The sequence below is a fragment of the Trichoderma atroviride genome, chromosome 2, assembly GCF_020647795.1.
Source record: "Trichoderma atroviride chromosome 2, complete sequence".
In the NCBI taxonomy this organism is placed as follows: domain Eukaryota; kingdom Fungi; phylum Ascomycota; class Sordariomycetes; order Hypocreales; family Hypocreaceae; genus Trichoderma; species Trichoderma atroviride.
Genome location: NC_089401.1, coordinates 3518356 through 3544873, shown reverse-complemented (window position 1 = coordinate 3544873; position 26518 = coordinate 3518356). Strand labels below are relative to the sequence as shown.

The 26518-nt window shown below is 52.1% G+C and overlaps 7 protein-coding genes across 8 annotated transcripts; 5 read left to right on the top strand and 2 right to left on the bottom strand.

The window, feature by feature from the left end:
• The first annotated feature begins 584 nt into the window (after window positions 1–584).
• Window positions 585–7798, top strand: TrAtP1_003944 (uncharacterized protein). Its single transcript, XM_014083622.2, has 2 exons — window positions 585–1682; window positions 1793–7798. Exons 1-2 carry the CDS (start codon window positions 1185–1187, stop codon window positions 7127–7129), a joined length of 5835 nt encoding a protein of 1944 aa, XP_013939097.1. The 5' UTR covers window positions 585–1184; the 3' UTR covers window positions 7130–7798.
• Window positions 7799–10588: 2790 nt separating this feature from the next.
• TrAtP1_003943 (uncharacterized protein) lies at window positions 10589–11087 on the top strand (the record flags this gene model as incomplete). The annotated part of the gene is made up of 2 exons (XM_066112096.1): window positions 10589–10668; window positions 10835–11087. The coding sequence occupies 2 exons, from the start codon at window positions 10589–10591 to the stop codon at window positions 11019–11021; spliced, it is 267 nt and encodes an 88-aa protein (XP_065968179.1). The 3' UTR covers window positions 11022–11087.
• A 1260-nt stretch (window positions 11088–12347) lies between these two features.
• On the top strand, window positions 12348–12539 carry TrAtP1_003942 (uncharacterized protein; the record flags this gene model as incomplete). The annotated part of the gene is made up of 1 exon (XM_066112095.1): window positions 12348–12539. One exon carries the CDS (start codon window positions 12348–12350, stop codon window positions 12537–12539), a length of 192 nt encoding a protein of 63 aa, XP_065968178.1.
• Window positions 12540–13303: 764 nt separating this feature from the next.
• TrAtP1_003941 (uncharacterized protein) lies at window positions 13304–15952 on the top strand. Its single transcript, XM_014083620.2, has 2 exons — window positions 13304–14032; window positions 14095–15952. The coding sequence occupies exons 1-2, from the start codon at window positions 13526–13528 to the stop codon at window positions 15568–15570; spliced, it is 1983 nt and encodes a 660-aa protein (XP_013939095.1). The 5' UTR covers window positions 13304–13525; the 3' UTR covers window positions 15571–15952.
• A 1403-nt stretch (window positions 15953–17355) lies between these two features.
• Window positions 17356–18652, top strand: TrAtP1_003940 (uncharacterized protein; the record flags this gene model as incomplete). The annotated part of the gene is made up of 6 exons (XM_066112094.1): window positions 17356–17440; window positions 17529–17722; window positions 17814–17984; window positions 18057–18183; window positions 18263–18340; window positions 18414–18652. The coding sequence occupies 6 exons, from the start codon at window positions 17356–17358 to the stop codon at window positions 18650–18652; spliced, it is 894 nt and encodes a 297-aa protein (XP_065968177.1).
• Window positions 18653–18762: 110 nt separating this feature from the next.
• Window positions 18763–19860, bottom strand: TrAtP1_003939 (uncharacterized protein; the record flags this gene model as incomplete). The annotated part of the gene is made up of 2 exons (XM_066112093.1): window positions 18763–19676; window positions 19761–19860. 2 exons carry the CDS (start codon window positions 19858–19860, stop codon window positions 18763–18765), a joined length of 1014 nt encoding a protein of 337 aa, XP_065968176.1.
• Window positions 19861–20147: 287 nt separating this feature from the next.
• Window positions 20148–25900, bottom strand: TrAtP1_003938 (uncharacterized protein). Of its 2 annotated transcripts, XM_014083617.2 has the most exons (5): window positions 25799–25900; window positions 24858–24956; window positions 23955–24583; window positions 23626–23749; window positions 20148–23512 (listed from the first exon to the last, which is right to left on the bottom strand). In XM_014083617.2, the coding sequence occupies exons 1-5, from the start codon at window positions 25845–25847 to the stop codon at window positions 20784–20786; spliced, it is 3630 nt and encodes a 1209-aa protein (XP_013939092.2). In that variant the 5' UTR covers window positions 25848–25900; the 3' UTR covers window positions 20148–20783. The 2 variants fall into 2 exon arrangements, with proteins under 2 accessions (XP_013939092.2, XP_065968175.1); XM_066112092.1 differs by having other exon boundaries at window positions 20148–22153; window positions 22208–23512; window positions 23955–25900.
• Window positions 25901–26518: the final 618 nt, after the last annotated feature.

Genomic DNA, 26518 nt, shown 5'->3' with positions numbered 1-26518 from the left:
GAATGTGCAAAGGGAAAGCAAGCCAAACCACCCGCTTACGTGACGTGGCGTGGTCGCAGAAGCCGCATGCATGTCGGGACACCAGACCAGCCCTTGTGCAGGCCGATCAGAGAGAGCGGGCGCTGATTGTGCAAGTAGGGGACCGGGGAGAAAATTTTCTCTCATGCCCTGCGGTGCGTGCTGTTTGCTGAGCTGGAGGGCTTCTCCCCGGGGCCGTCCCAGAGCCTCCCGAAGGACCCCTCCAAGGCAAAGGCCGCCAAGGATTCTCCCGTTGGGTCCTCACTGTGCAGCGCCTTTGCAGCGCCTGTGCAGCCTGCAGCGCCCATCTGCGCTACGGCCTGCGCTGTGGCCCAGCAGAGTTTAGAGGCGCCGCCGCAGAGGGTTGGATCAGGCGGGTAAAGGACCTGAGGAGATGGTGTGCCGTGATTGGCCGCCGGGCTGCCAGTCCCCCGCTTAATGTGTCATGGGGGGAGCAGAGGACGCGACCTTGGCCGTTTTTGCTGCTTGGCCAGAGATACTCCGTTTGGCCTGGGGCCTGGCTGCGGCGGCCGGTACCTCGATTAGCAATTGGACTGAGCCATCGTGAAACGAACCACTCCCGACTGAGCTGACTGGCATCCGACCTGCCGCCCTGTGTGTCCAGCGATTGCTGCTCCTGAGAACGTCCGCCGCCTGTTCGACTTCAGAGGTAACTCACGGCCTGTGGTTTAGCACAGCTCAGCTGCCTTCACCGGTTCGTCTGTCTGTCTGTCCAGTCTTGGCCGCCGAGCTTGTTCAGGGTGCTGCGTCTGCCTGGGGTCTGGTGGGATTGCCTGCCCGGCGGCATCCTGTTGTTATTTTTTTTAATTTTTTTTTTTTTTACTCAGCATTCTTCAACGACCCAACGCAACGTCCGGCATACCCTGTCCACGTCTCCCCCGCGCCAGCAACGACGACGCAGCGATCAGAGAGAGAGAGAGAGGCGGCTGTGAGCCTACGCCGGCGGTCTTCAGTCATGTATCCGAGCTTGATGGGTCTGTAGTTCTGGCTGCCTCGCCAGACCCCGAGTCTCTCTACGAACCAAACCCCAGCTCCCCCACCATCACCGCTGCCTTTGCCGATCTCGTTGCCGTCGACAGCCTCCCGCCGGCTCTTGCCTTCACTGGGCGCCTCAGCAGCCCCGGCGCTGCCCTCTCCTCGCCGCCATGGACAAGCCATCCAGTCCCGCCATCGTCTCGCTGGCCCCGCCGGCCGTCTCGTCGCTGCGAGCCTCGCAGACCACGGCCATGGCCAGATCCATCAGCCAGGACATCCGAGAAGAACGAGAGGAGCTGCGCGAGGCCGCCGAGCAGACGCTGAATGCGATTGCCTACCTCAACCTTGATGGTACCATCAAATGGGTCAGTCCTTCGTGGGCCGATGTCGTTGGCACAACCGTCAAGTCGGTCGAAGGCGTCCCCATTTCCGACTTGATAGCCAGCGAAAACAAGTGTGTCTTTACAGATGTGGTTGATTCGATGAAGAGGGACGACTCCAAGAGCCACAGGGTCCGCTTCTCCGTCATCTTGGGGCCCCTCTCCAAACTGCGGTCGTTGGACAGCATTGGGGCTCTTGATTCATCAGATGTCCCACCGACGGAGATGGCCGACCTTGAAGCACAGGGCATCATGGTATATGACAGCGTATCGGGAGGCGAAAGCCATGTACGTTTTTTTTCCTCTCTCTTGGCCTGGAGCAGATGAACAAGAGACTCTCTTCTCGCCTGCTTCTCATGCTTCTAAATTCATAATTTATTGACTGGTTAATGATCTAGACAATGTGGATGATTCGTCCGTGGATACCCCATGAAGTTCAAATCGACCTCCCTGCCGTGATTGTCGACTCCCTAGGCTCAGGGGTCGAAATTCTCGCCGGCATCCTCACTCGCATTGCTGAAGCCGCAAGCGAGGAATCAGAAGAGCCAGAACCTCCGCCTCCAGTTCTCTGTCGCATCTGCGAGCGTCAGATACCTCCTTGGTGGTTCGAGAAGCATACCGACCTGTGTCTACAAGAACATCGGGCTGAAATGGATGTGCAAATGGCTCAAGAAAGTCTGAGTGAACATAGAAACGCCATCGTCAGGGTCCTCGACGCACTGGAGACACGCAAAAGCAGATCTCTTTCTGGCGACTCGCCAAATCTTCCGGTGGCCGAATACAAGGGCCAGCCCATTGGTCCTCCGCCCTCGGCACAGTCATCCCCGGGGACATCGCTAGCTCGCTCGCGAGAGAGACCTGGCGGTTTTGGGCATGCTAGAGCCCGCTCTTTTGCCATTCGTAGGCCGCAAGCCCGTATCGTAGAGCTCCTGCTGGATCTATGCGATACCGCCATCGAAATCAGCTGTCCAGGGATCAAGGAGAGTTCTTCGCTGCAAGGTCACTGGGAACTACGCACCCAGTCGCCTCAATCAGAGTCGAGGATATCACAAGTACTTCAATGGTCGTCACCAAGTTCAAACACCCTTGAGCAAGAACAGGGCCTGGCATTGCTCTGCGAAGATACCGAAAAAGCTGCCCGAACAAAGGTGGATGCTGTGTTTCGCCATCGACAGATTATTGAATATGCAGAGAGAATCCGGATTGAATTCGCGGTTCTAGTGCAAGATTGCATTGATGAAGCGACCAGAAAAGCCGCTCGCATTGCTGAGGGAAGGTTTACTGATTCCAGCGAAGACGAGCTCGATGAGCAGCAGCGAACAGACACTGAAGATATTGACGCGATTGACGCGAGAAGTGAAGTAGAAGAACCACAGAGTCGCACTGGTGACGAGCAGTTTGAACACTCCGTTACAAGCCCCTCTGCCTTGGCGGCTGCCCTTCGCCAGGTGGACATGTCTACAGGACTCGGTCGGTCTCGTCCGACGTCGTTTGTGGGGTCTACTCGATCCAGCAGCCCCCGAGAGTGCCCAACTCCACGATCCCACCCGGGTGGGTTGAGTATTTTGAATCAGTCTCGAGATTCGCGCAGAGCGTCTATTCTTCCAGTTGAGAGCGACGTTGGCGAGAGCGAAGGAAGTTTGCGGTCATCATCGGTGGCTTCCCGAGGACCTCACAGGACCGAGTCCCCCATTTCTGACTTTGGCGACCTTCGGCGTGCGGCCAGCTCCAGACGGCATAGACGGAGCTTGATCATACCAGAAACGTCTTCTCCTCGACGACAAGAATCCCCGTCGCGGATGATGACACAGCCTTCCTCCCCTCTTCGGATCAAGGCTCGAGTGATACCCCTGGGCTACGAAGGGATTGTTTCTCCCGAAGCGTCACCAATGTTCCCGAGCAGCGAGTTCTCTTCTCCAGTTACTCACCCATCCAAACACCATAGGAGACAATCGTCTGCAGCCATTTCAGACTTCGTTATGAAGCCACCACCATCTCCGCGCCTCAATGCCAATAACCAGCCTCCTCCCCAGCCACGGTCGTCACAGCCGTCGATTAAAGATTTTGAGATTATCAAGCCCATCAGTAAAGGAGCCTTTGGCAGTGTCTATCTTTCAAAGAAGAAATCGACTGGAGAGTATTTCGCTATCAAGGTATTGAAAAAAGCAGACATGGTTGCCAAGAATCAAGTTGGAAATGTGAAAGCGGAGCGTGCTATCATGATGTGGCAAGGGCAAAGCGATTTTGTTGCAAAGCTATACTGGACGTTTTCTAGCAAAGATTATCTATATCTGGTCATGGAGTATCTCAACGGAGGCGACTGCGCGTCTCTCATCAAGGTACTAGGAGGCCTTCCTGAAGATTGGGTCAAAAAATATCTGGGAGAAGTTGTCTTGGGAGTGGAGCATCTCCATGAGAGGGGGGTTATCCACCGAGACCTTAAGCCTGATAACCTGTTGATTGATCAAAAGGGCCATTTGAAGCTGACTGACTTTGGACTGTCACGAATGGGCTTGGTAGGTCGACAGAAGAGAGCCTTGAACAGTGATCAGGCAGATTCCACCCCAGATTTGCTCAAACAGGGCCCCTTTGTTCGGTCTACGTCAATGGCATCTTCTCGATCAACTTCGCTCGACGTCCATGGTCCCTCCCCGGGTGCAACTCCCCAAATGACTCCAGATCCCGGCGGCCCATGGCAGCCGTCATATTTCAGCCTCGGCCCCGCGCAACAGCCAGATCCACGCCGCATTTCGAATAGCCATCGGAGCGATAGCGGTGGCAGTGAGACATTGAGCCGCATGCTTACAACTTTCTCCATCCATGATCCCGATGCCGGCTCTCAGCCGCCGAGCGCAAGGTTATTCTTAGATGAAGATGCTGTAATCCATGCTTCGCCAGACCTAGCGCCGTATCATTCTAATACCAGGACTAGTATGGATAGCCACAGCAGAGGCTCCCTCCCTCCACCAGGTATGGTGCCGCCCCCCATGGCATTATTCGACCCGGAGGATACAAATCGACGTTTCGTCGGAACCCCAGACTATCTGGCCCCAGAAACGATCAAGGGTGATAAGCAAGATGAGACGAGTGACTGGTGGTCCGTCGGATGTATCATGTTTGAGTTTCTCTACGGCATTCCTCCATTCCATGCCGGTGACGCTGAGCAAGTATTTGAAAATATATTGGCACGAAAGATTCAGTGGCCGGATGAAGCAGAATGCGAGCCGGTATCCGACGAGGCGAAAGATCTAATCAATAAGCTGCTTTGTATGGATCCACCGCTGCGCTTGGGATCCAATCGCGAGGATAAATTCGCTTCGGGCGGCGAAGAAATACGTGCTCATCCCTGGTTTGAGGGCATCAATTGGGACAACCTACTGGAAGACGAGGCGCAGTTTGTTCCTCAGCCAGAGAACCCTGAAGATACAGAGTACTTTGATGCGAGAGGCGCTGTCCTCCACTCGTTTGTAGAGGAGATTGAAGACCAGACATCGCCGCAGTCCTCCACAGCCGGGTCCAGTGAATACCCAGATAGACCTCACGATGCCCTCTCACGAGTTCGTTCGCAGGTAAACTCAATGGGCAGAAAGCTGATGCCACTACACATCCCCCCTCACGTGAGAGACCTGAAGTCGCGGAGACTGAGTGAGCCCATTGCTGCCGACGACTTTGGTAGTTTCTCTTTCAAGAATCTTCCAGTGCTGGAAAAGGCAAACAAGGATGTAATACAGAAGCTCCGCGCAGAAGCATTGGCGGTCCAGAGCAAGCAAACCTCTGTTAGTCCCGGAGGGATCAGCGGGGGCATGCCATCTCCAGCGCCCTCCCTCGAAGGCAGCCCTGTAGTAGCAAGTCACATCCAAAGAACTCTGTCCAATGCAAAGGCTGGCAACCGCCCACAGTCGCCGTCTGGCATTAGCCTCGCAACTGCATCTCCTAATAGGATCTCTCAGGTTTCGCAGCCTTCACAGCCGTCATCTCCATTGATGAACTCTTTTATAGCTGGACATGGACCGCCAGAGGGCCGTAGAAAGGCATCAAGCAACTCATCTAGCTTGTCCTACCAGTCAACGTCATCTTCTCTGCAGCCAAATGTCGCCATTGATGTACCAAAGGTGCCTCCCAGTCTGCAGAGAGCTGCAACGTCCGCAGCTTCGTCGCCGGCCAAGCCTCGTGGAGGAGGAGAAAGAGGAGGCGCTGTACCACCTCCGCTTGCCTTATCTCCAGGAAAGGTCTTGTCAACACCTGTCCGGCAGGGAAGCACGTCCTCAACGAGCCGGTCGAGGTCTTTGACTGTAGGGTCGCAAGAGGCTAGCCCTATTGCAACGGATATGCTCCAGCATCACCACCGTAACCGTCGGAGCCAGGTATTCGACATGTCCCCTTCATCGTCTGATAACGAAGGAGATAAGCACAACGCCCTTCTGAGAGTCCAGAGGCGCCGACAAAGCTCACGGCGACTTTCCCAGATTGCCTTTGATAGCGGCCCCACGTTCCGACCTTTGGATGTGCTCATCTGCGAAGACCATCCTGTGTCGCGAATGGTGATGGAGAAACTGTTGGAAAAGCTGCGCTGCCGCACCATTTCCGTGGCTAACGGGTCGGAAGCGGTGCGGTTCTCGATGAGCGAAATCAAATTTGACATCATCTTTATCGAATACAGGCTCCCCCAGATCAACGGAGTGGACGTGGCTCGTATGATACGAGAGACCAAGAATGCCAACTCGCACACGCCAATTGTAGCCATTACAGCATATCTAAAGGAGCTGCAGGCCCCACATCACTTTGACTCTCTAATTGAGAAGCCCATCAGCTCGTCGAAGCTATCAGAGGTGCTCCGAAGCCTCTGCCAGTGGCAGCCTGAATCACCTCACAGACCACCCTTGACGTCCATAACAGCGGCTATTCCACTTAATCTCAGGAGAGCGCACCCCCGTCAAATGGACGACAGTCCAACATCGAGCATCTCTGCCTTTATAGGGCGGCATGGGTCAGCCATGGTGTCAAGCCGAGAGGATTCCATCGCCTCTAGCATGTTTGATTCGGAATCCTATACTACGGAAGACATCCCCGTAGTCATCAGCCGCAAGGCGACTGGCGACTGGGAAGACAGCGGCGGCCTTGGAATCAGCGACATTGACGCAACGCTTGGGCTTGAAAATCCAACCAAGAGCACACCCTCGCTCCTGTGTCAGCAGTCAGCACCAGCACATCTGGAAGTCATGTCACGCGGCTTAGATAATCGACTCAAAGTCAGACATGATATCTTTGACAAGAAAGCTTCAGAAGGCACAGAGTCGGCAGATGACGAAGACGAAGAGCTTGAGGGTAGGAGAGACATGCAGCTTCGGCGAGGGAGCAAGGCCATCATTGGGAAAAGCACGTTGCCGAGCTCCAAGCTGGGCATTGAAATGATGCGAGCGGATAGTCACGACAGCGTCACATTATCAGACAGCACATCTGAAGCTGTAACCCAGGTGGCAACGACGCCCTCCCTAGAGCTGGAAAGGCAACTAATTGGCATGCCTCCCGACTTAGCAGCGGTGCAGAGTACGCCGAGCAAATCTGATGCAGCTGAAGCTGAGTCAGAAGATGCGTTTGTTCCTGGGAGTGCTGAAGCAACTCCAAGACCGCCTGCAGTTGCGAGTGATGCAGACAAGACGGGCAGCGGAAATACAATGGTAAAAATCCAACTAGACGGAGAAGAAGAGACAACGCCACGACCTCTGGGGAAATAGGAATGACAAGTATTTCCCCTTGTTGCTCTCCCCTTCTAACGATTATGTATTCCGTTTCATTCTTTTTATCATTTACCTTCAATTTACATTTTTTTTCCCGCCGGAGCAAAATGTTGGTTGTTTCCCTTTCCACGCCTCCTTTCTTTTTCTTCTCTCTCTCCCATTTATGAAAATGTACGTTGCTCAGAGAGACGAGTGAAAACGCAAAGAAAAAAAATAGCCTCTTTTCTCTTTGTCTTGAAACAAAATAGCAGCGAGGCGTTACATGGGAAATGACGACTCAAGTTGAAATGCAAAACGGAGCGAAAGCATGCTTTATCTGACCGGGATGGATGATGATTATTTTAACTTACTTCAGGAGCCTCGCTGTCCCACCCGTTTCCCTTTTTTTTCTTTTCTTATCAAGTTTCTTTCTCAAATTTCCTTTTCACTTTTCTATTTTTTCTTTCTTTTTCTCTTTTTCCTTTTTGTGCCATAAAGGCTCTCGATGAACGATTGCTTTCTTTTTGCCTATGGGCAAGCTAGATGATGTTTGGTCTGCTAGGTGCTGGCTTTACTATTTTTATTTTATTTTTTTTCGTGGAGGCAGTATTTAACCTAGTGTTTGATGTGTGTACATATAGAGAAGATTCTGACGTATGGGAATGAAAAACAAACTGTCTAGCTTCCAATGAGTGGCTGCTTTGCTTTGCTCTGTTGTGAGGATTGTGATTTGTTACTACTTGGATTTGTGCCATGAATTCCCTTTTCTTCTCTTTTGAATTTGGATATAAAAGATGGTATATGACGCCTATGTAAATACTACCGTGTATGAGGAGATGAAGTTATTGATGTACACATTTACAACTACCTACTTGAACATACGAGGAATGTTACATGTACTTTAGTTGGGTAGTGAAAGAAGTAATCTCACGCAAAAACAAGCTATGAGTGGAAAAACGCAATACATCCAGGGATGATGTATTTGTCCAACTACTAAGATGGCTGTGATTCGAACATTGGCTTGATAGCTTCTGGGCAGTCACGACATGTCTTTCTTACCGTTGTTTCTGTTTGCCCAGCCTGTTCGAAGCGTGATTGATACGCTCATATATAGGTACCTAATATCTATATCTATACTGTAAAGTTCCCTGCGGCTCATTCGTAGCCGGCGAGGTTCTTTATAACTATTTAAGAGTTGATTTTGCCAACTTTAGCGAATGTAGAAGAAGATGAGATTGGTTTGTTCTCCCCTCCTTTCTTTCCTCTATCTTCTATTTTTCCTGGACACGGCCAAATCTTGTCTGATGTACCATTTGCGAATACCACCAAAATTCACTTAATCCCCCAATCGTATGATGATGGCGCAGACTCGCCAATAAGAGCCATGCGTATTAGGATAGCCTGCTCCACCATCCGGGAACATGCAGGTTAGGCAGCAGCACTGGCGATACCATATTAAGTACAATTTTCACAGCAATTTTTTTCATCCCAGAGACTACCATACTATGATTACATTAACCTGACTAATATATATATAATATAACATCCGGGAACATGCAGGTTGGGCAGCACTGCCGCTGAGAGCTTCTCCACAGCAATTTTTTTTCATCTCAGAGACCACCGTACTAAACATACATCAGCCTCACCAGAATATCAATACTACTATTTCAATTTCTCGTATTGCCTTCCCATATCAAACAGCGTCATAAAGCTTAGCCAAGAAGATAGGTAGCAAGGGCGTTCCCAGCAATCGTTTTCTTGGGTAGGCATGGGGGATTTGGATTACATATCTTCAAAACGTAACTGAAACTCCCAGTCGCAGCCGTTGAGTGCTCGAACATTTGGGAACATGCAAGTAAGCCAAAACAAGCATTAGGCACTAAGATAGGTCTTTTCACAGCATTTTTTCTCTTCCCAGAGGCCATATGTGCTTACATCATCAGCCTTACGAAAACACAGACAGACATTTCACAATCCAATAATTCAAGCTCTGCTATTGCCTCCCCATATTAAACAGCGTCATAAAGCGATTTGAAGCCAAGAAAGATAGATAAGCAAGAGCATTCCCGGCAACTGTTTTCTAATGCAGGCCTAGGAAATGTAAATGATCCACCAGGTATATGTTCAGCCATGGCCGCAGAGCAGAGACTTTGCTACGAAGGCATCACTTCCATCACTTAAGTCTTACAGGTAGCTTTCAGGGAGAAGTCCCGTCAAGGCATCATCCGCTTGTGAATGTTCAAAGCATGCAATTCCCCTCTGCATACACCACCACTTGTCATACTTGACACATACAACCCAAGGTTTTGTTTGTATTCGGGCGCATTTTCAACAAACCCGAATTTTTCAATAGTCTTGCAACCATCATGAAGAAGGCTATTTAGAGAGGAGGGTCACCTGTTCGTAGGCGCAACAGTCGCAAGAAACAAAAATCAACGGCGTTATAGATAGCTCATGAGAATACCGATATTTACAGCTGAGTAGCTGAGATGTGGGGAAGGAAGACTGATCGACGTCCACCGCGCGATGAGTGTGATCAAATCGATGAGACCATTTCCATACACCGACGTGTTTTGTGGGATCGACGCGTGACGGCGCGGCATAATCACATACTGCGTGCGTATTGTAACCAGACTATCATCTTCTCAAATACCGAATGTCTCTATTTAGGCATCTGTGGCGAGCTGTGAGATTCGGGCGCTTAGATTTTACTGCTCTTTGCTTGTGGCTGAAATGCTCGGTGAACATAATCATGCTAGTGAACAGAGTTGAGTTTGAGTGTGGCTTCTTGCTACGGGCGAAAAGAGGCGCACACCGGCTCAGCTTTTTGGATGCACTGGTGAGAAGTTAAAAAAAAAAGTATGCGTACAAAGTATAGTAGCGAGGCAACTGGGCGTTATATGTGACATGTGAATCAAAGAGTTTACGACATCTGTTACTGTTACGCTATCTAAGAGCATGTTGTGGATCATGTCACAGAAGCTGGAGTCTCCACGGGGAATGGACAAAAGCGAGATCTTGGGGGCAGAGCGCCTGGCGCGCGAGAATTTCAAAGTAAAGAGCTGCGTATGTATAACGGATAAGCTCCAAGAGAGGGGAAACTATCTAAAGAAAAGCAAAAAGCAGGAAAAAGTGAGGCCTCTCCAGGGTAGCGCGTTGCCCAAAGCAGAGCTTTTGAGCGATTGCTCGTCAGTGGAGGCAGCCATCGACGTAGCCCCTCTGCCCCGCCTCAGATCAGCGGCTTTTAGCCGGTGAATAGGCGGAGAAGAGCGAGAGAAGACAAGAAAAATGAGAAAAAGGCGGATGTTAACCGAAGACCCTGAATTCTAGCCTGCAGGCTGCATAGACGAATGGAGCTCCCGCTGGCCCCCTGACAACCTTACTGCGACTCGCATCTGTGAATGTTTTGCAAAGCTCAATGTACATGTATCATCCCAAGATCTGCATTGTATGACGCCAGAGAAGTATGCCGTATGTATGAAAGAGGGGAAGAAAGACAGCGACGTTCTGGAATCTCTAATCTGGAATCTGGAAAAAACTTTCATCGGAGCTTTTGCGTATGCAGTAATTGTGGCGCTTCGCCCGTCAGATTGCTATTCTATTCCCTAGCGGTGGCGGCGGTGGCGGTGACGGACGGCAACCAATTTTTTTTTTTTTTTTCTTTTTTTTTTTTTTTTTTTTTTTTTTTTTTTTTTTTTTGGCTGACTTAATTTTTTTTTCCAGCGATGATCCGTACTTGTTCAAGCCGCCTTTTCTCTCCCTTGAAACTTGTGCTATTTTCTCCGAGTTGACGTGTAGGATTGAGCACGTGCTGTCGCAAAACCCTCGATTCGTAGCGAGACAAGCGCGGAGGCAGCGCCTTGGCTGCGCTGGGGCTCGAGCTTCATGCACAGTCGCTGCCAACGTGTGAGACGCGGTGTCTAATCATGCTGCAGCTGCTGACTGAAACCGCCTGATGCTGCTCCGGCGCTACGACAGAAAAAAAAAAAAAAAAGGGCTTGGCAAAACAAATGCTTCTATAGTAGTACACAGGTACAGCAGGTATACGAGCGGTAAGTTTTTTCGAGGTCACAACTTTACACATGCCACCTACCTGATTTGCTCGCGTGAGACAGGCATCAATAGGTGATTGTCGCGGCTCTCAATGAGAGTCCAAATCGGGCCAGCAGGCGCTGCACGTTCTTCACTGATTGGATCAAAAGCACAGAAAGGCTCGGGCGCGGCCGCCAGAAACTAAATCGCCATTAAACTTTAAATCTCTATGGCCCTGACTACGGAATCTGCGAATAGTAACCAAAACCCCTGGACAGGTGCCGGGACCCTATAGCGGCGCCACGGCGAGTAGAGCGATAGAGTCTCGGTGCATGTTTGGGGAAATAAATGGATTCACCGTTCGATAGTCTGATAATCACGACACCTTTTTCGCCCTCTGTCCCTTTTGTGACTTGCCCTCTGTCTTGCTCCGGCGCTCTTTCCATTTACAGCGTGGAGCAGCATGCGAGGAGACGAGGTCCAGACTCTGGACTTGACTCACGCGACAACTTTCCTACTGCGGCTGGCTCGACTTGGCAAGGGTGGATTGTGCGACTTGAGTGACGTATAAGAGCCGTCGCCAAGCAGATCCGGCGCGTGACAGGCTGCAAGTGCCGGCCGAGACTGGACGACATGCGAAGACGCAGAAAAGCAAAGCGGCGGCGTGCAAGGCTGCAAAAGCGAATTGAAGCAATTCAAAGCCTCATTTTGGGTAATTTTAACACCAGAGCTGAATCTCACCGTCGGTGCCAAAAACGGCCAGTATCTGTTGGACGCTGCTGGGGGCCCCAATAATTTGGGCAAGATCGGCATGGAATTCTGGCAGTCTGAGGTGCCGCTCTATCCGGATGCAGCAGCACAGCGCCAACCAGGAAAGAGCCACGCACCACGCCCTTGCGCTCTTTCCTGGTGCGACGCCTTCGAGTCGACTAGGCGCGACTTTAAGATGCTGACCAAGGCCTGTAGAGAGCCTGTAGAATGCCTGTAGTGCCTGCAAGAGACCTGGCGAGCATCAGCTCCAGAAGGGACGTGACGCCTAAATTGGGTGCATCAAAGCGCATCTCGGTGCCCTGAGGGCCAGCCCCAGTGGAGACGCCTTCTTTTTTTCTTCTGCTCTCCCGCCACCCAACCACACTGTACACCCGTTATTCCATGCCACCAAAGCACCACGAGCAGTAAACATTTTCCTGCTCCATATTTGTGCATGAAGATCGAAGCAGGGAACCTTTGGTCGCTGTTGACCGAGGCCCGAGCCCGTGGAGGGTGTTCACCAGCGGCCGCAAATGCCAGAAGGGCTACCGAGCAGACCCCTACCGCAATGCCTACCGCAATGGCCCGCGAGAATGGCATCCTGGAATGGTCCGTTGCTGGCGAGATGGCCCGATTTGCTCAGTAGATCCTGCGTAGGCGAGAGCATACCGAGACAAAAAGACTGGGGGACAAGAAGAAAAGCCTAGATTTCCAGGCTCCAGAATTCACCCAAGGAGGATTGACTGCGCCAAAGCAGCCATCGGGTCGTCTAGACGCAAAGTGGCGGTAGAATCTGAGATCCTGGCTTTGCAAACCTTGACTGTCTTGGACTACGGCGAATCGAACGTTGCAAGTACCTCTCGGCGATCTTATTTTTCTTCTCTACTAACGGCGAGTACGACAGCGCTAGATCCCAGACGAGGCGACTCTTAGCATCTGTTGGCTTTCCGCTACGACCAGCTGGGTAGCACTTATTACGGGTCGATGGCTGCTCAAAAGGCAAAGCGACCGAACGGCTTCCAACGGAGCCACAGTCGCGCAAGGTGTGTGGGCAGCTGTGGAGAGCATCCCAAATCTCCACGAGGCGACGACGGCGGAATGGAGCAGCTGGACCAGGCGAGGCCGCCCCCGGCAAGGCCACTGAAGGTCCAAGATTCACCCACGATGTTGAATACGGGCTTCTGACTGGCTGTGCTGAAGCTGTCTTTCGGTCGTCGAATGCGGCCTAAACCGTGAAGCACATGGCGCATGTTCACAATGCCTCGAAAATACTGCCTTTTGCCTGTCTTTAGCTCGCAGCGTGCAGATACCGCCAATCTGGGGTGAACCTACATACGCCTGCGACAAACAAATAAAGCAGTTGCGGCCCTGTCCCAGTTTCTCGCCTCCCTTTCTTTCTTTCTTCATCCTCATCTTCATCACACTTCTTCTCTCGAGTGTGTTGGTGTGGTGGAAGCTGCAAGCAACCCTCCCTTGCTGCAAAGGGCACCGTCTCGCTTCCCTTTCTCGGACAATCCCCCCCCGCAACCACAGCGCCCGCTGTCCAATCACAGCGCTCGTTTCGACGGCAGTTGCACAATTCTCGCTACTGTGCGTTGCATACACGTTACATAACCTGCTCGTACCGTCGCCATGGCCGCCAGAGAGCACCATGGCCTGGGCGGCATGATCCCCGGCGAGATCCCAATCCCCCACGGCCCTCACGGCGACAACGACGACCGCGATGACTTCCCGCTGGATCTCGACGAGCAGCGTGTCTTCGCCCACGTTACCCGTCCCGACGACAGCTACACCCCGGATGGCGTCTACTGGGCTGATCTGCCCATTGCCCAGCGCGTCAAGTTCGTCTCGGCCGTCGACCGCCAGGCCGCCGCCGAGGAGCTGAGCACCATCTGGTCCATGATGAAGAAGGACCCGTTGTCCCCCGTCTCATGGTATTTCCGCAATGCTGTCATCCCCGGTGCTGGTCTTGGTCTGGAGGGCTACGTGCTCTTCTCCATTGGTAACTTGTCCTCTCTTTTCGCCGCTGCCTGGCCCGAATGCTGGGGCTCCAAGGCCACAGTGTGCGACCCCAACTGGATTGCCGCTGTGACATATTTGGAAATTATCGGTATCATGATTGGTCAGGTCATCGTCGGTGTAAGTGCTCGCTTTCAATTGGCCCAGCCAAGATAACTTGTGACTGACTAGAGATATTATAGGTTATTGGTGACTGGATCGGTCGTCGCTGGGGTCTCATCCAGGACGCCATCATCATGTTTGTTGGTCTCCTCATGCTTACCGCTTCCTGGGGTCTTACTCTGCAGGGCTGGGTCATCTGCTATGCCTGGTCTCTCTTCTTCTACTCTGTCGGTGTTGGTGGTGAATACCCCATCACTGCTACTTCTTCCCTCGAGAGCGCCGTCACTGCTGGCAGACTCTCTACCAAGGAGGACCGTCTGCACCGTGGTCGCCGTGTCACCATGGCTTTCCTGATGCAGGGCTGGGGCCAGTTCTTCAACCAGGTTATCCTGATTGTCCTTCTCGCCATCTTCAACAGCGGCCGCGGCGGCCCCCCTTACTCCAAGGAGGCTGCTCAGTTCACCTTCCGTCTGTCCTTTGCCTTCCCCGCCATCGGTACTCTGTGGCTCGTCTACTACAGAACCTGGAAGATGCCCAACGCCTCCAAGCAGCTTGCTGAAGCCAAGAGCCGTACCAGCGTCACCGGCTACGACGTCACCGCCCTCAAGTCCTGCTTCACCAACTTCGGTGGCCGTCTGCTCGCCACCGCTGGCACCTGGTTCTGCAACGACGTTTTCTTCTACGGCAACAAGCTCTTCCAGGGTCAGTTCATCAAGATCATCTCCGACAACCCCAACTCCCTCATGACCGCTTGGTCTTGGAACTTGGTCAACATTGTTGTCTCCCTCGCTGGTTACTACGCTGCTACCTTCCTTATCGACAACAAGCTCTACGGCCGCAAGTGGATGCAGCAGATCGGTTTCTTGATGTGCTTCCTCATGTTTGTCATCCCCGCCTTCAAGTATGAGTACTACTCCAGCCCTGCCGGCATCCACTCTTTCCAGGCCATGTACTTCTTGTCGTCCTTCTTCAACCAGTTTGGTCCCAACTCTGTCACTTTCCTCGTTGCCGGTGAGGTTTTCCCCACCCCCATCCGAGCTTCTGCCCACGGCTTCTCTGCCTGTATCGGCAAGGCTGGTGCTCTGCTCGCCTCCATCCTGTACAACTACATCCCCATCCAGACCCGATTCTACGTTGTTCCCTGGTTTGGTTTGGCTGGTATGTTCCTCACCTGGCTCTTCCTGCCCGACACCACCGGTCTCGATCTCAAGGAGCAGGAGCGAAGATGGCGCTACATCCGTGAGGGCAGAGCCGACGAGTACCACGGTGTTGCCGTCCACCCCCAGCACCTTTCCCTGTGGGAGAGAATGCGTGGCGCCAGCAAGTCATACGACCCCCAGTTGGACTGGAAGCAGAAGGTTGAGGACATGCGCGCCGAGTGGGAGGCTATTCAGGCTGCTCGTGGACCTAAGGAGACCGAGGATCAGCACGGTGTTCACGATGGCGAGTTCTCTCCCGAGGTTCACGCCTTCTTCAAGCGCTCCAGCCCTGCTGTTCGCACTCAAGGCGGCGTCTTGAACGAGAAGATTGCCACTGACGAGGCATCTTCCGAGTAAAGACCTGCCTCCTTTTACCCCTTTTGATACGAAAAGAATGTTCTTTTTACAACTTTTTATTTTTTTTATTACAGTCTCTATGATTAACGCATAATATGCATAAAGGGGGGTTCTCTTGTTTTTGTTTATCATTATACCATATATCCGGGCCAGTGGATGGAGAGGTGTCGCGCACGTAAGCGGTGCGGATAGAATAGTGTTTTTGCGTGGTCGTTGGGAGAAGAATCCAACGCTTGAATGATTTTTTGCGATGCCCTAAAATCGGCGATTTCCTGCTTAGATAGTCGGATATGGAAGCGCATCGAGGATGATATAGAGTATCGAGTATATATTATATATACCAAAAGTGCAAATGATACGCCTTGCAATGTGCAATATTCACAAATTGTGTCTCAATGTGGTGTCTTTTGAAATGCTATGTGCATTTGTAGATGGGGTTTTGGCTATGTTTGTCTTGGAGTCGTGTTGTATGGTACCGTATTACCTCGCGTTTTTCGACGATAAACTTAAAAGTGGGAATTTGGGGAATTTAGCCAATTAAAGGTGAGAATTATCGTCGAAGTTGAGAGGGAATCATCGTCGAAAAAGCGAGGGAACCACAATAAGTGAAAAACAACAGAGTTTGATTGGCTATTGAAGCCCTATAATGCATTTTAATTGGATAAATATTGATTTATTGTGGTTCCCTCGCGAACTTCGACGATGATTCTTACCTTTTCAACAATGATTCCCTCGCAACTTTAATGATATTAATTATAGGGCAATAGATCATTGGCCAATTAGATCAGCCAGAACCTTAGATTTATCGTCGAAAAACGCGAGGTAATACGGTATAATGCTAGCAGGAGATGATAATTTCTCGTTTGTTGTGTTGTAGTTTGAGAATGAGACGTATGATGTGCTACCAATATGAGAATATTAATCAGAGCGGAACAAATAGCGGTCTGGAATCCATCGTTTCAGTCAAAGGGAGAAGAATAAGACGAGTTCAAAGGTGTGTTGCCGCAGCTCTTCTGTAGTTGGAGATGCTGAAGAATAGGTCCAAGTGCCTAGGAAAGAAGGAGAAGGTATGTCAAGATCCGCTCCGCATTTTCCGCGGCCACTGGTTAAAGTCCACTTTCAGGTCGGTCTTTCTTCTTCTCTCCGAATGCCTCTTTCATTGTAAATGTGGGTTACTCGCTCACTTTTATTTTGCTTCTGTTAAGAGGTATATCTTGTCAACGGTTGATGTTATATGGAAAATAGTGGGGTGCTGACCAGAAATCTAACCCGATGTGGTAATTGAAAACTTAAGTCATATTTGGCTAAGCAGCATCGTAACGGAGATTCAGCATCAGATTGGCTTCCCCCCATACCAAGTATTTCCGTACTATGAATAAAGCGATATGTACATGCAAAATGGGAAAGTTGTTTGAAGGAGATTAATGGCCTTAACAAAATCTTAAGCCCGAGCTAGAGCTATTCAAACATTTCCGTGACAGCGACGCTGACTGGTGAACTAGCCCTCTTGGGCAGTATATGCGGATCATGCTGTTTGGCTGAGGAGTTTTGATATGAGTTGGTTTTGTGGCAATGACTATGCGGAAAGGGGAGATTCATTCTTAAGAAGTCAGTTGTAGATTGGAGGAGTATATATATCAAAGGAAAGGACTGCTTGTTTGAGTTTGGAGACGCCTGATAGATATCCATAGCAATCCAACTTTTATTCGCCTTGTTCACCAGCATCAGCATTTCCGAGCAAAATCAGCATTATTTCTTCAAACTCCAACACAGCATACAGCAGCCATGTCCACCGCAGCGAGCTCACAAGTCATTCTATCCTCCGAGTTCATTCTCAGCAAGTACGGAGAGTCCCTCGCCGGCAAAACAAGTACGCCCCATACATACCCAAAAGTCTTTCCCCCCTTTCTTTCAAAATTCCATTCAAGACTAACATCAGGTTCTTCTCCTTCTTCAAGTCCTCATCACTGGTGTCGCCGGCGACTCCATTGCCGGTGAACTCGCCGTCCAAGTCAGCTCCGCCAACCCGTCCACCCTCATCCTCACTGCCCGAACCGGGTCTCGCGTCGACCCCATCGTCGCCAAGATCAAGGCCAAGAACCCCGCCGTCAACGTCCGCTTCCTCAAGATCGACCTCTCCGATCTCAAGGACGTAAAAAGAGCCGCAAGGGACCTCGACGATGTCCCCAAGATCGACCACCTCGTCGCCGTGGCGGGCGTCATGATGCCCCCCCTTCGCCAAGACGGTCGACGGTGTCGAGTCGCAGTTTGGCGTCAACTACCTGGCCAACTTCTTGCTGGTCAAGGAGCTGCTGCCCAAGGTCAGGGCCGCGGCGCCCAAGTCTTCCATCGTCATCTGTTCTAGCTCTGCCATGCGGGGAGGAGTAGTCAACTTTGACGATCTCAACTACAATGTTTGTTCCTCCATCTCCATCATCCAATAAGCACATGGAGCGTCCCGAGTACTGACATCTCATCCTTTACAGGACGGCAAAGATTATGACCCTCGCGCCGGGTATGGGCAGTCCAACGCTGCTCGAACAATGTTCGCCAAGCTGCTGGCCGAGAAGCTGCAAGGAGAAGACATCCGCGTCTTCAGCATCGACCCTGGCGGTACGTAACTCCGATTGAACAACAGGAAATCGCATAGTGAGCTCGCCATAGACTAATCATCTCTGTTTTATCAAATCAGCGGTTGCGTCAGGACTGCAGCGCCACTTCACACCCGAGTTCATCGACATGATTAAGGCGCTGCGGGAGTCGGGAGAACGTAAGTTTTCCCTCCCAAAAAGCTTAGCCGCTGGAATCACCCTTCTTTTGTGCTGACAACTTCTTTGAAACAGCGTTGCGTGATCTCGACGGCCGTTCGATCGCTTTGCCTCCTTTTACTGGCGCATCCGAGGGAGCGGCTACGCTTATCACCGCCATGGTTGACCCGACTATTGAAGGCTCCAACGGTGCTTACCTGCACCACAACGCGGTTGCTGACGACGAAATCACCTCGCATGTCTTGAACCGCGAGCACTGGACAAAGTTGTGGGCGCTTAGTGAGAAGCTCATCGGAGAGCCCTTCAACGTCTAAGCCCTCCAAGGCGATCCGTTCCGATAGGGCCCCCTTTTGTTTCTAGAGCCATCTCTCGCCGCTCCATGTACCATCATGTTTCGATAGCAAGAATTCAGAAAGCGCAGTCATTATGAAATCTTCAACGGCTTTTCCGCCCTTCCTCTTCTCCAGTAATTCGTCGTTTTGACTATGTCTGGGCATTCCTTCGCTAGCCACGGCCACTTTCGTAGCATGGTTTCCGAGATTTCGTATGCCGCAGTATCAAAAGGCTCTCCCCATATTACCATTCCTATCATGCCGTCCTCATCAGCATCACTACTTTGCAGAAACAGATGGTGGCAAAATTCATCTTCGTCGATGTCATTTAGTCGTCTTAGTAGAGCATCTCGGAGTGATGGCTGCGGGCACAGATCGATCCATGGGTGATGGATGACTTGTCTCTGCAACGCAGTTGGCCGTAAACAGGGAGGCAGACGCATCAGCTCATTGCCATTGCCAGCAGCGGCATTGCTCGCATTTGAAGTCGTCACACCTTCATATGGCGCGAGAAACAGCATAGGGCAAACAGTGTCACTGTTGAAAGGTGATATGGTATCATCCTCAGTCAGTTGTTCCCAGATTAGCCCAATCGCCTTTGCATTCATCATCGTAGCTCGCATGACGTTGAACTGCATCACCGACAACAGCAGCTGGCTGTCTAGGGTGTACTTGGCGACATTTACGGAAACCAAATCATGAAGCCGGTTGAAGAAGACTGTGCGATCTTCCTGGGTCATGGTGCAGAAGAAGCGAAACGCCCTATCGCGGTGTTCCTTGGAGAGGAAAATGTCTGGAAAGCCTGGGTCGTAGTACTTCGTTTTGTTACCGAGGCTGCGATTGGCGGCGGCAACGTCTGAATCATTCCGCTGCTGCCGTTCATCTTGACGTGGACGCTTATCATCTGCTTGCTGCTTCTCCGTCCTCGGGTCAATATAAAAGACCCATTTATTAACCTGATTCTTCTCTTTCTGCTGCTGCTGTTGCTGCTCTCTTCTTCGCTTGCCTATGGAATTTATTAGCTCTCTGATCTCAAGGAAAGAAGAAAGAAGAAGGAGATTGTAGTTATTTGATGATATAGGAGACTTACGACTCGCCCGCTGGTTCAGTCGATTCTGCAACTTCCGCCGACTCTCCGCACTCTCCACCGCTCCCACATCGACCTCTTGCAACTTTGCCGCTTCCGACATTGGTCCTTTTCGGCTATACTATAGTTATGATTATGAGAACGCTTCTTTTTCCTTGGCACGGTTAACAGCTACACTGAACGGTGCATTTCAAAAAAGCTGGTGGCCAAAAGGAAAAAAGGGAAATGACGTTGGGATAAGGGGAAAGTGCTGACAGCTTTGCTGCTGTTCGCCGTTGTATGAAGATTTGGATGAGTAATAATAATAGCGCAACAACCTTATTTGCCGTCCCCGAAGGACCCCCCGCCTATAACTCCGGCAGCCCTGAGCTTGTATTACAATGGACAACTGAATGATTATGGTTATTTCAGTTTGTTTCAAATTGACTCCAAATTCGATACTTATTCGCAACGCAGCCTCGCACGAAATACAAGCTGCAGCCCCTCCCTGCTGTTTTCCAAGAACTACGCTGTCACAAACTACACAATTCATCATCATCATCAAGGCACTGGCTGTCCCTTTCACATCCAAGCAGAGACACAACAAATTCATTTGACCAGCTCGCTCCTTTTTAAATGTTTGGTGATGATGAGTATCGCTACGCTATGATGTCGTTTATTGTACACATGACTCGCAATATACCCAATGGCCTGTCAAAAACTCTGCACAGCTTTGTAAAGGTGGTTTTGAGGGGCTGTGGGGATATGTAAAGAAGACGCCGCTGCTCTCGTTGCTGTTGCTGCTTGCTAGTGACACAAAGACCTATAACCAGAAGAAGGAAAAATCGCAAAAAAAATCATCTCGCTCATGTATCCTAAACAGTAAAGACGGGGTAAAAAAAAAAAAACACACACATTCAAACGACGATGATGAGGAAAGTATATCACACCAAATAATCAAAAGAAAAATAATAATAGATAGGACACGGAGAGAAGAGAAGAAAGAGAAGCCGGGGGGAAAAAAAAAGAAGATCAAGACAAAAAGAGCTAATCCATCCGGGCAGCCTTTTTCGATCTCCGTATATATATCATTCCTGGAGTGCTGTCGTTGTTTGCCGTCCCTGATCCTGTGCCTGTGCCCGTTACCGTTCCTGTGCCTGTGCCTGATCCTGATCCTGATCCTGTCCCTGCTGCCGCTGCCGCTGCCGGTGCGGCTACTACTTCAGCTGCTTCGGTTTTTGCAGCTCCACCTCTTCCTGTCGTCTTTTTATCGTCATCGTTAGCATCGTTACTCGTGTCCAATGCCGCCCGGGTTCCCGCCGGAACGATGACGCTCAGCACACAATCATCCAAGTGCTCATAAAAGTCCTGCGGCGCGGCGAAGCGATTGTTACAAATAGAGCAGATGGCGCTAGCCCCTGAATTGGCAGATAGCGTTATGAGTCGACCCCCTCTGTTGGTTGTATGGCTATGTAGCGGCGCCTGCTCGACCTGATGGGCTGCGGCAAGGTGACGCTTGAATACGTCGGCTCGATTAAACGCCTTTGCGAAAGCTGAGCCAACCCCCGGGCAAAATGGACAGACCATTGTTCCTCGGTAGTGCGTGAGTGCATGCCTGTTCTTATCATACTTGCGAGCAAAGCCTTTTGTGTGATACTCACACGACTCGATGGGACACTTCTCTGGCCTCTCTTCCTGGTGCGTGAGCATATGGGCTGCCAAATCTTTGAAAACACGCCCGCAGTCCGGAAACGGGCATCGACTACGGTTCTCAGGCGCCGGTGGGGTCGGCATGGGCCTCGTTAGGTGATGCGGGAGTGGTGGCTGGGATGCTTGTGGTGGCGGAAGCGACATTGGCGGCGGCGGCGGTGGTGGAGGAGGTGGAGGTGGAGGTGGCGGAGGAGCTAATCGTCCAGCTGGACTTCGCGACATCATTTCCCAGGATCCGTGCTCCTCCATGATGGTGTTTGGCGATACCGTCATCGAGCCGACGGACGATGCCGAGACGTGCCCGCTGTTGATTGGAATGGGTGGCAGCTCCATCACAGGAGCTGGCGGAATCGCTGCTAGCGGAATCGTTCTGGCGCCAGGCTGCTTTACATCCTCCTCTTCTTCGCCATCAGTCGACATCTCGTTGTCGACATCGCCGCTTACCTCTGCCACGGATTGCCTCACTTCGCGCATCCAATCTTTGAGCAGCGACATGGGCGGCCAATCGCCGCTGGCTTTGCCCCCGCGATGGGGGTTGAAGTGAGCCCGGCGCAGATGCGCCGCAGCGTTGTAGTACGCGCCATAATGCTTCTGCATGACGCAGGCTTTGCAGCTCGATAGCGGAATGGTAGGCTGTGGTGATGCTGGACTGTGTCCCTCGGGTTCGCAGCAGACCCATCGCTTTACCAGCGCCGCGTGTTTTGCATCTGTATGGCGTCTCAGCTCGTGTTCGCCGCGGAATCCTTCGGGGTATTCATTACACTTGCGACAGAACACGCGCCGTAGAGGGGGCCTTTGATAAGTGGTTTTAAATCTCATGGGGGTCAGCTGGTGTGCAAAGATGTTTGTGGGAGCAGCCTCGGCAACTGTATGTCTCCTGGCTCGCCCAATATGTTCTGGAACAGACTGGTTTAGGGAAGTCGAAATTCCTCCGCGGTCTATATGGGCATCATCCATCGCATCCGGACGCGGCGCAAGTACCTCTCTGTACGAAGACGAGGGCGGGTACGCAGAGCTACCAACGGATGACCAGCGTGGCTCACGCGTTGAGAGAGCCTGGAGTGCCGACAGCTGAGACTCATGGCTGGGAGAAACGACCGGCTGCCCTGGCCGAACAAAGCCGTGGAATCCAAACGTGTCGTTGAATCCGCCTCCCAAAGTCATGAGGAAATCTGTGCTGGAGCGAATATTTCGGGCTTGCCACGTATCCATGCGCATGATACGACGTGTAAGCTCAAATGCGGGCACATCGTCTGGATGCACATCGTTGGGAGAGCCATCTGTCAACATCGGTCCTCCTGTGATGAAGAAGTGCACAAGTGCCTTGTATACACTGTCTATCGTGGTCTGGGGGTTGTCTCTGAGCGAGCCTTGGTGTTGAAACGTATGATATGGTAGCAAGGATATTGAAGCAAGATCCATGAGGAGCGTCCGAATTATACTGAAGATGCACAGGGAATAGAAAACGGCCAGCCATTCTTTCGATTGAAGGGGAGTGCTTCTCAGAGCAATTGCTTCAAACGCCGTCAAAAAGGTTACCATGGCCTGTTCAACAAGGCGACTGTGTTCTCCCGTAAAATCCAGGCGGTCTGATGGTGGTTGATATCCTAGGTTGGGATCCAGTTGGATGACGGGCTTGGGATAGAAGAGACAGTAAAAGGCAGTTTCGCGCAGCAGCACCTTGGCGTGGTATAAAACCGGGTACTGTGATTCCTCGGCCTCGCGAGAAGGAGATATATATCCGGTATACCTCAGGAGATCAAGAGCACTATACGATGTCTCCTGGCAGTTCCAGCTGGCGGCCATGGCGCAAAGAATCGGGGGAGCGCGATCGAACATTTCTCGGGTAATATGTGCCGCCTCATTGTATCCGTTGAGCCTCCTCTGAGACTGCTGTCCCGACCACCAGAAGGCGTCTCGATAGTCTAAACAGGTCCTGACATGTTCACCGATATGTGCCGGAAAGGAACACATCCTTTGCAAATAGTCGTTTACATTCTGTCGCCTTATGGGGGACGTTGTGGAAGACGTTGGCGTTTGGAGCTGTGGTTGTGAGAAGGAGGAGCCTACAAAGCCTTGTCAGAGAGGCTGGAACATGGACAATGAAAAGACAACAAGACGTTTGGTGCGTTACAGAGAGGGGGCAGAGAGGGGAGAGCAGAGAACCGAATGGCTATACCTGGTAGCAAATAGTCGGTAAAGGCGTTGAGAGTGCTACGGAAACACCCAATGACAGCCCAATGGTCCTCGGAGCTGATCAATGGCAGATTTGCGCAAGCGGTACATGGCTGATTTCTATCGCACTGATTCAATGGAAGAAGAAGAAACAAGTTAGTCTACGACAGAAGGAGACGCCAAAGCAAAGCGAACAAGGAAGCAAGTGAGCAAAGGGAGGCAGAAGACGAAGCAGAAGGAGAAGGAGAAGAAGGAGACGGAGGAGGGAATGAAAGCGAAGAGGTCATAGGGGAAAAAAAAAAAGAGCCAAAGGCTCAGAGAATTATATCCCACCTCCTTCTTGGTCACTCTACAGCGGAGGCATGGCCGCTGGTCGTGGAAGAGACGAAGCTCTCCAATGGACTCCAATCGAGGCAGGCTGTCGACCCTGCTCCTCTTCAATGGCGGCAGGAGAGGCTCGACATCGGCGTCGATGGCACTCCTCGGGGCTGCTGAGCGGCTGGAGTATGCGTAGGCTATGAGCGAGTCTCGCCGCTCCGTCGATGGCGTCGGGATTCTGAGAGGAGGAAGCCTGGAGGAGAGGGCGGGGCGTGGAAGGTGCATGAGAGGCGACGGGCCCAACGGTTCGGAGGCATTGGGTCTGGAGGGGAGGACGGACGACGACGACGACAACGACGAGCTAAAGGCTGAGAGCTCCGAGTCTCTCGTGAAGTGAGTGGCATGCATTCGGACGTGGCAGCTCCGATCAAGCTCGGTGGGAAAACCGTAGACGTAGTGGATGCACCGGTCGTTCCAACACTTTAGAGAGCGAGGCGGATAAGCGCTGGACACAGAATCGCTGCCGCGCTCCCGCTGGGCCCGGAGGACAGGGTCGTGGAGCTCCAGATGCTGGTCCAGCCAAGAGCCGAACCCTGGCGGCGCCGATCGCGAAGAGCCTCTCAGGGGCTCGACAACATCCACGTCTGTTTTGCGAGCGCAGCGAGCAGACGAGAGAGAGTGAGAGTTAGCGTTTGACAAGGCGGACTAAGAATCGGCCCCGGGCATGTCTGGTTTTGGGCCTGATGATGGATGGATAATGGATGGAAGTACAAGGCAGATGTAGCATGAGTATTTTGACAAACGGATTGGGGGCTTGCATGAGGCGGGTTGGTGGCGGCGGCGGGTTGCGTGGAGAACGGGAGATGGGCAGCTAGCTAATCAAGTACAAGTAGCGGTAGCAGGAGGGTCTCAGCTTACTATCTCGAACACAGGCAGCCTCGAGGCACTCGCAGCGGTGTTGAATGGCGCGAGCCTCTTCCATGCCGGACACGAAGGGGGCCACGCGCGAGGCCAGGTCTGATATTTCACTCACAAGTCAGCACATGGGCTCCGTTGCCGGACCAGCACGAACGCCGGGCTCGTATGAAGCAGTAGGCCTATGTAGGGCCGGGAAGGACGAGACGCATGTGCGGGAGCAGCAGCATGTACAGGTAGGCTATCCCGTCTTGTCTTGTCCTGTCTAGCAGTAGGTAGCCTGTACAGTATGGAGCATGCATGTCTGGATGTCTGGATGTACGAAGCATGCAGGACCTATATCCGGAACAGCCAGGTATAGGTAGGTTGGTATTATGGCAGGTAAGGGAGCAGCTAAGGCCAAAGCAAGGCAAGCAAGGCAAGGTGAGGTGAGGCAAGGCAAGGCAAGGCAAGGCAAGGCAAGGCAGGGGAGGGGAGGGGAGCACTGAGCAAGCGTAGCGTGTGGGTTGTGAGCGTGTGAGTTGTGAGCGTGTGAGTGGGCTTGTCAATCGAGGCCGGGCTCAAATGTGGACAAGGCTGTATCAGGATCAAGGCAAGGGAGCGGAGAGAGAGACAGGCAGGCAGGCTTGCAGGCGGTTAGCCAGGCAAGGGAAGAGACGAGCATCAGCTGGGGGGAATGAAGGAAATACGCGCGCACACAGGGCCTGGGCCGAAGCACGCACACATGTCGATGTAAGAAGAGGAGGATACTGCACACATGGGGGGGTGTGGGAAGCGTGTTGGAGGCTGGAGGCTGGAGGCTGGAGGTTGGAGAGGGCAAATGAGAGACAGAGAAGCCAGTGGCAGAGAGTGGCTCAGATAGAGTTGGGGAGAGATTGAGACGGGGCATCGCCAAAGACAAAAAGGCAGATGAGACTGAGGAACATGCAGACCGACAGACATACCGTGGTGATCGACGACGCTCTCGAGAACGCGCAGTTTGTGGCGCAGCATGTCGAGCTCTCCCGGCAGGCTGAGACTGAGACTGCGACTGCGGCTGCGACTGCGACTGCGGCTGCGACTGCGACTGCGGCTGCGACTGTGATTGTGACAGCCATGGCGAGGGCCCAGCAGGGCGGCCAGCCTGGCCTGGATATCAGCCTGTTGGTCCAGCAGGTGGCCGACGGCAGCGTCGACGTCGAGATCCAGATCTGGGGTTGGGCCGGCCATTGCTCGCGGCGCGGTTGCCGATGTCGTTGCTGCTGCCGTTGGTGTTGTTGGTGTTGATGCTGTTTGCTCGCTTTTTATTTGTTGTCAACGCAGCTGGCTTCGGTTCCTTTCTCTTCTTTTCTTGTTCGGCTACAATATCACCAGGCCTCAGAAACATGCTGTCAGCGCCAAATCTGCCGTGTCCATGGCTTGCGTCTTGTCTTGAGGCAGGGCAGCTGAAAGGAGGCGAAAGCGGCAGGCGGGCCAGCAAAGAGCAAGCTGAAGAGGAGAGAAGAGAGAAATGAATGGGAAAAAAAGACCCTCCCAGCGAATGGAGGCTCCCCGGGTTTGCTTGCTTCCCTTGAGATGGACTTTGGAGGCCCAGACACGCCTTTGCCTGGTCTCTTTTCTTCTGCCAGCACAACCAGCTGGAGCTCCCACGCAATCACTCTTCAAGAGCTAGTCTTGCCTTGTTT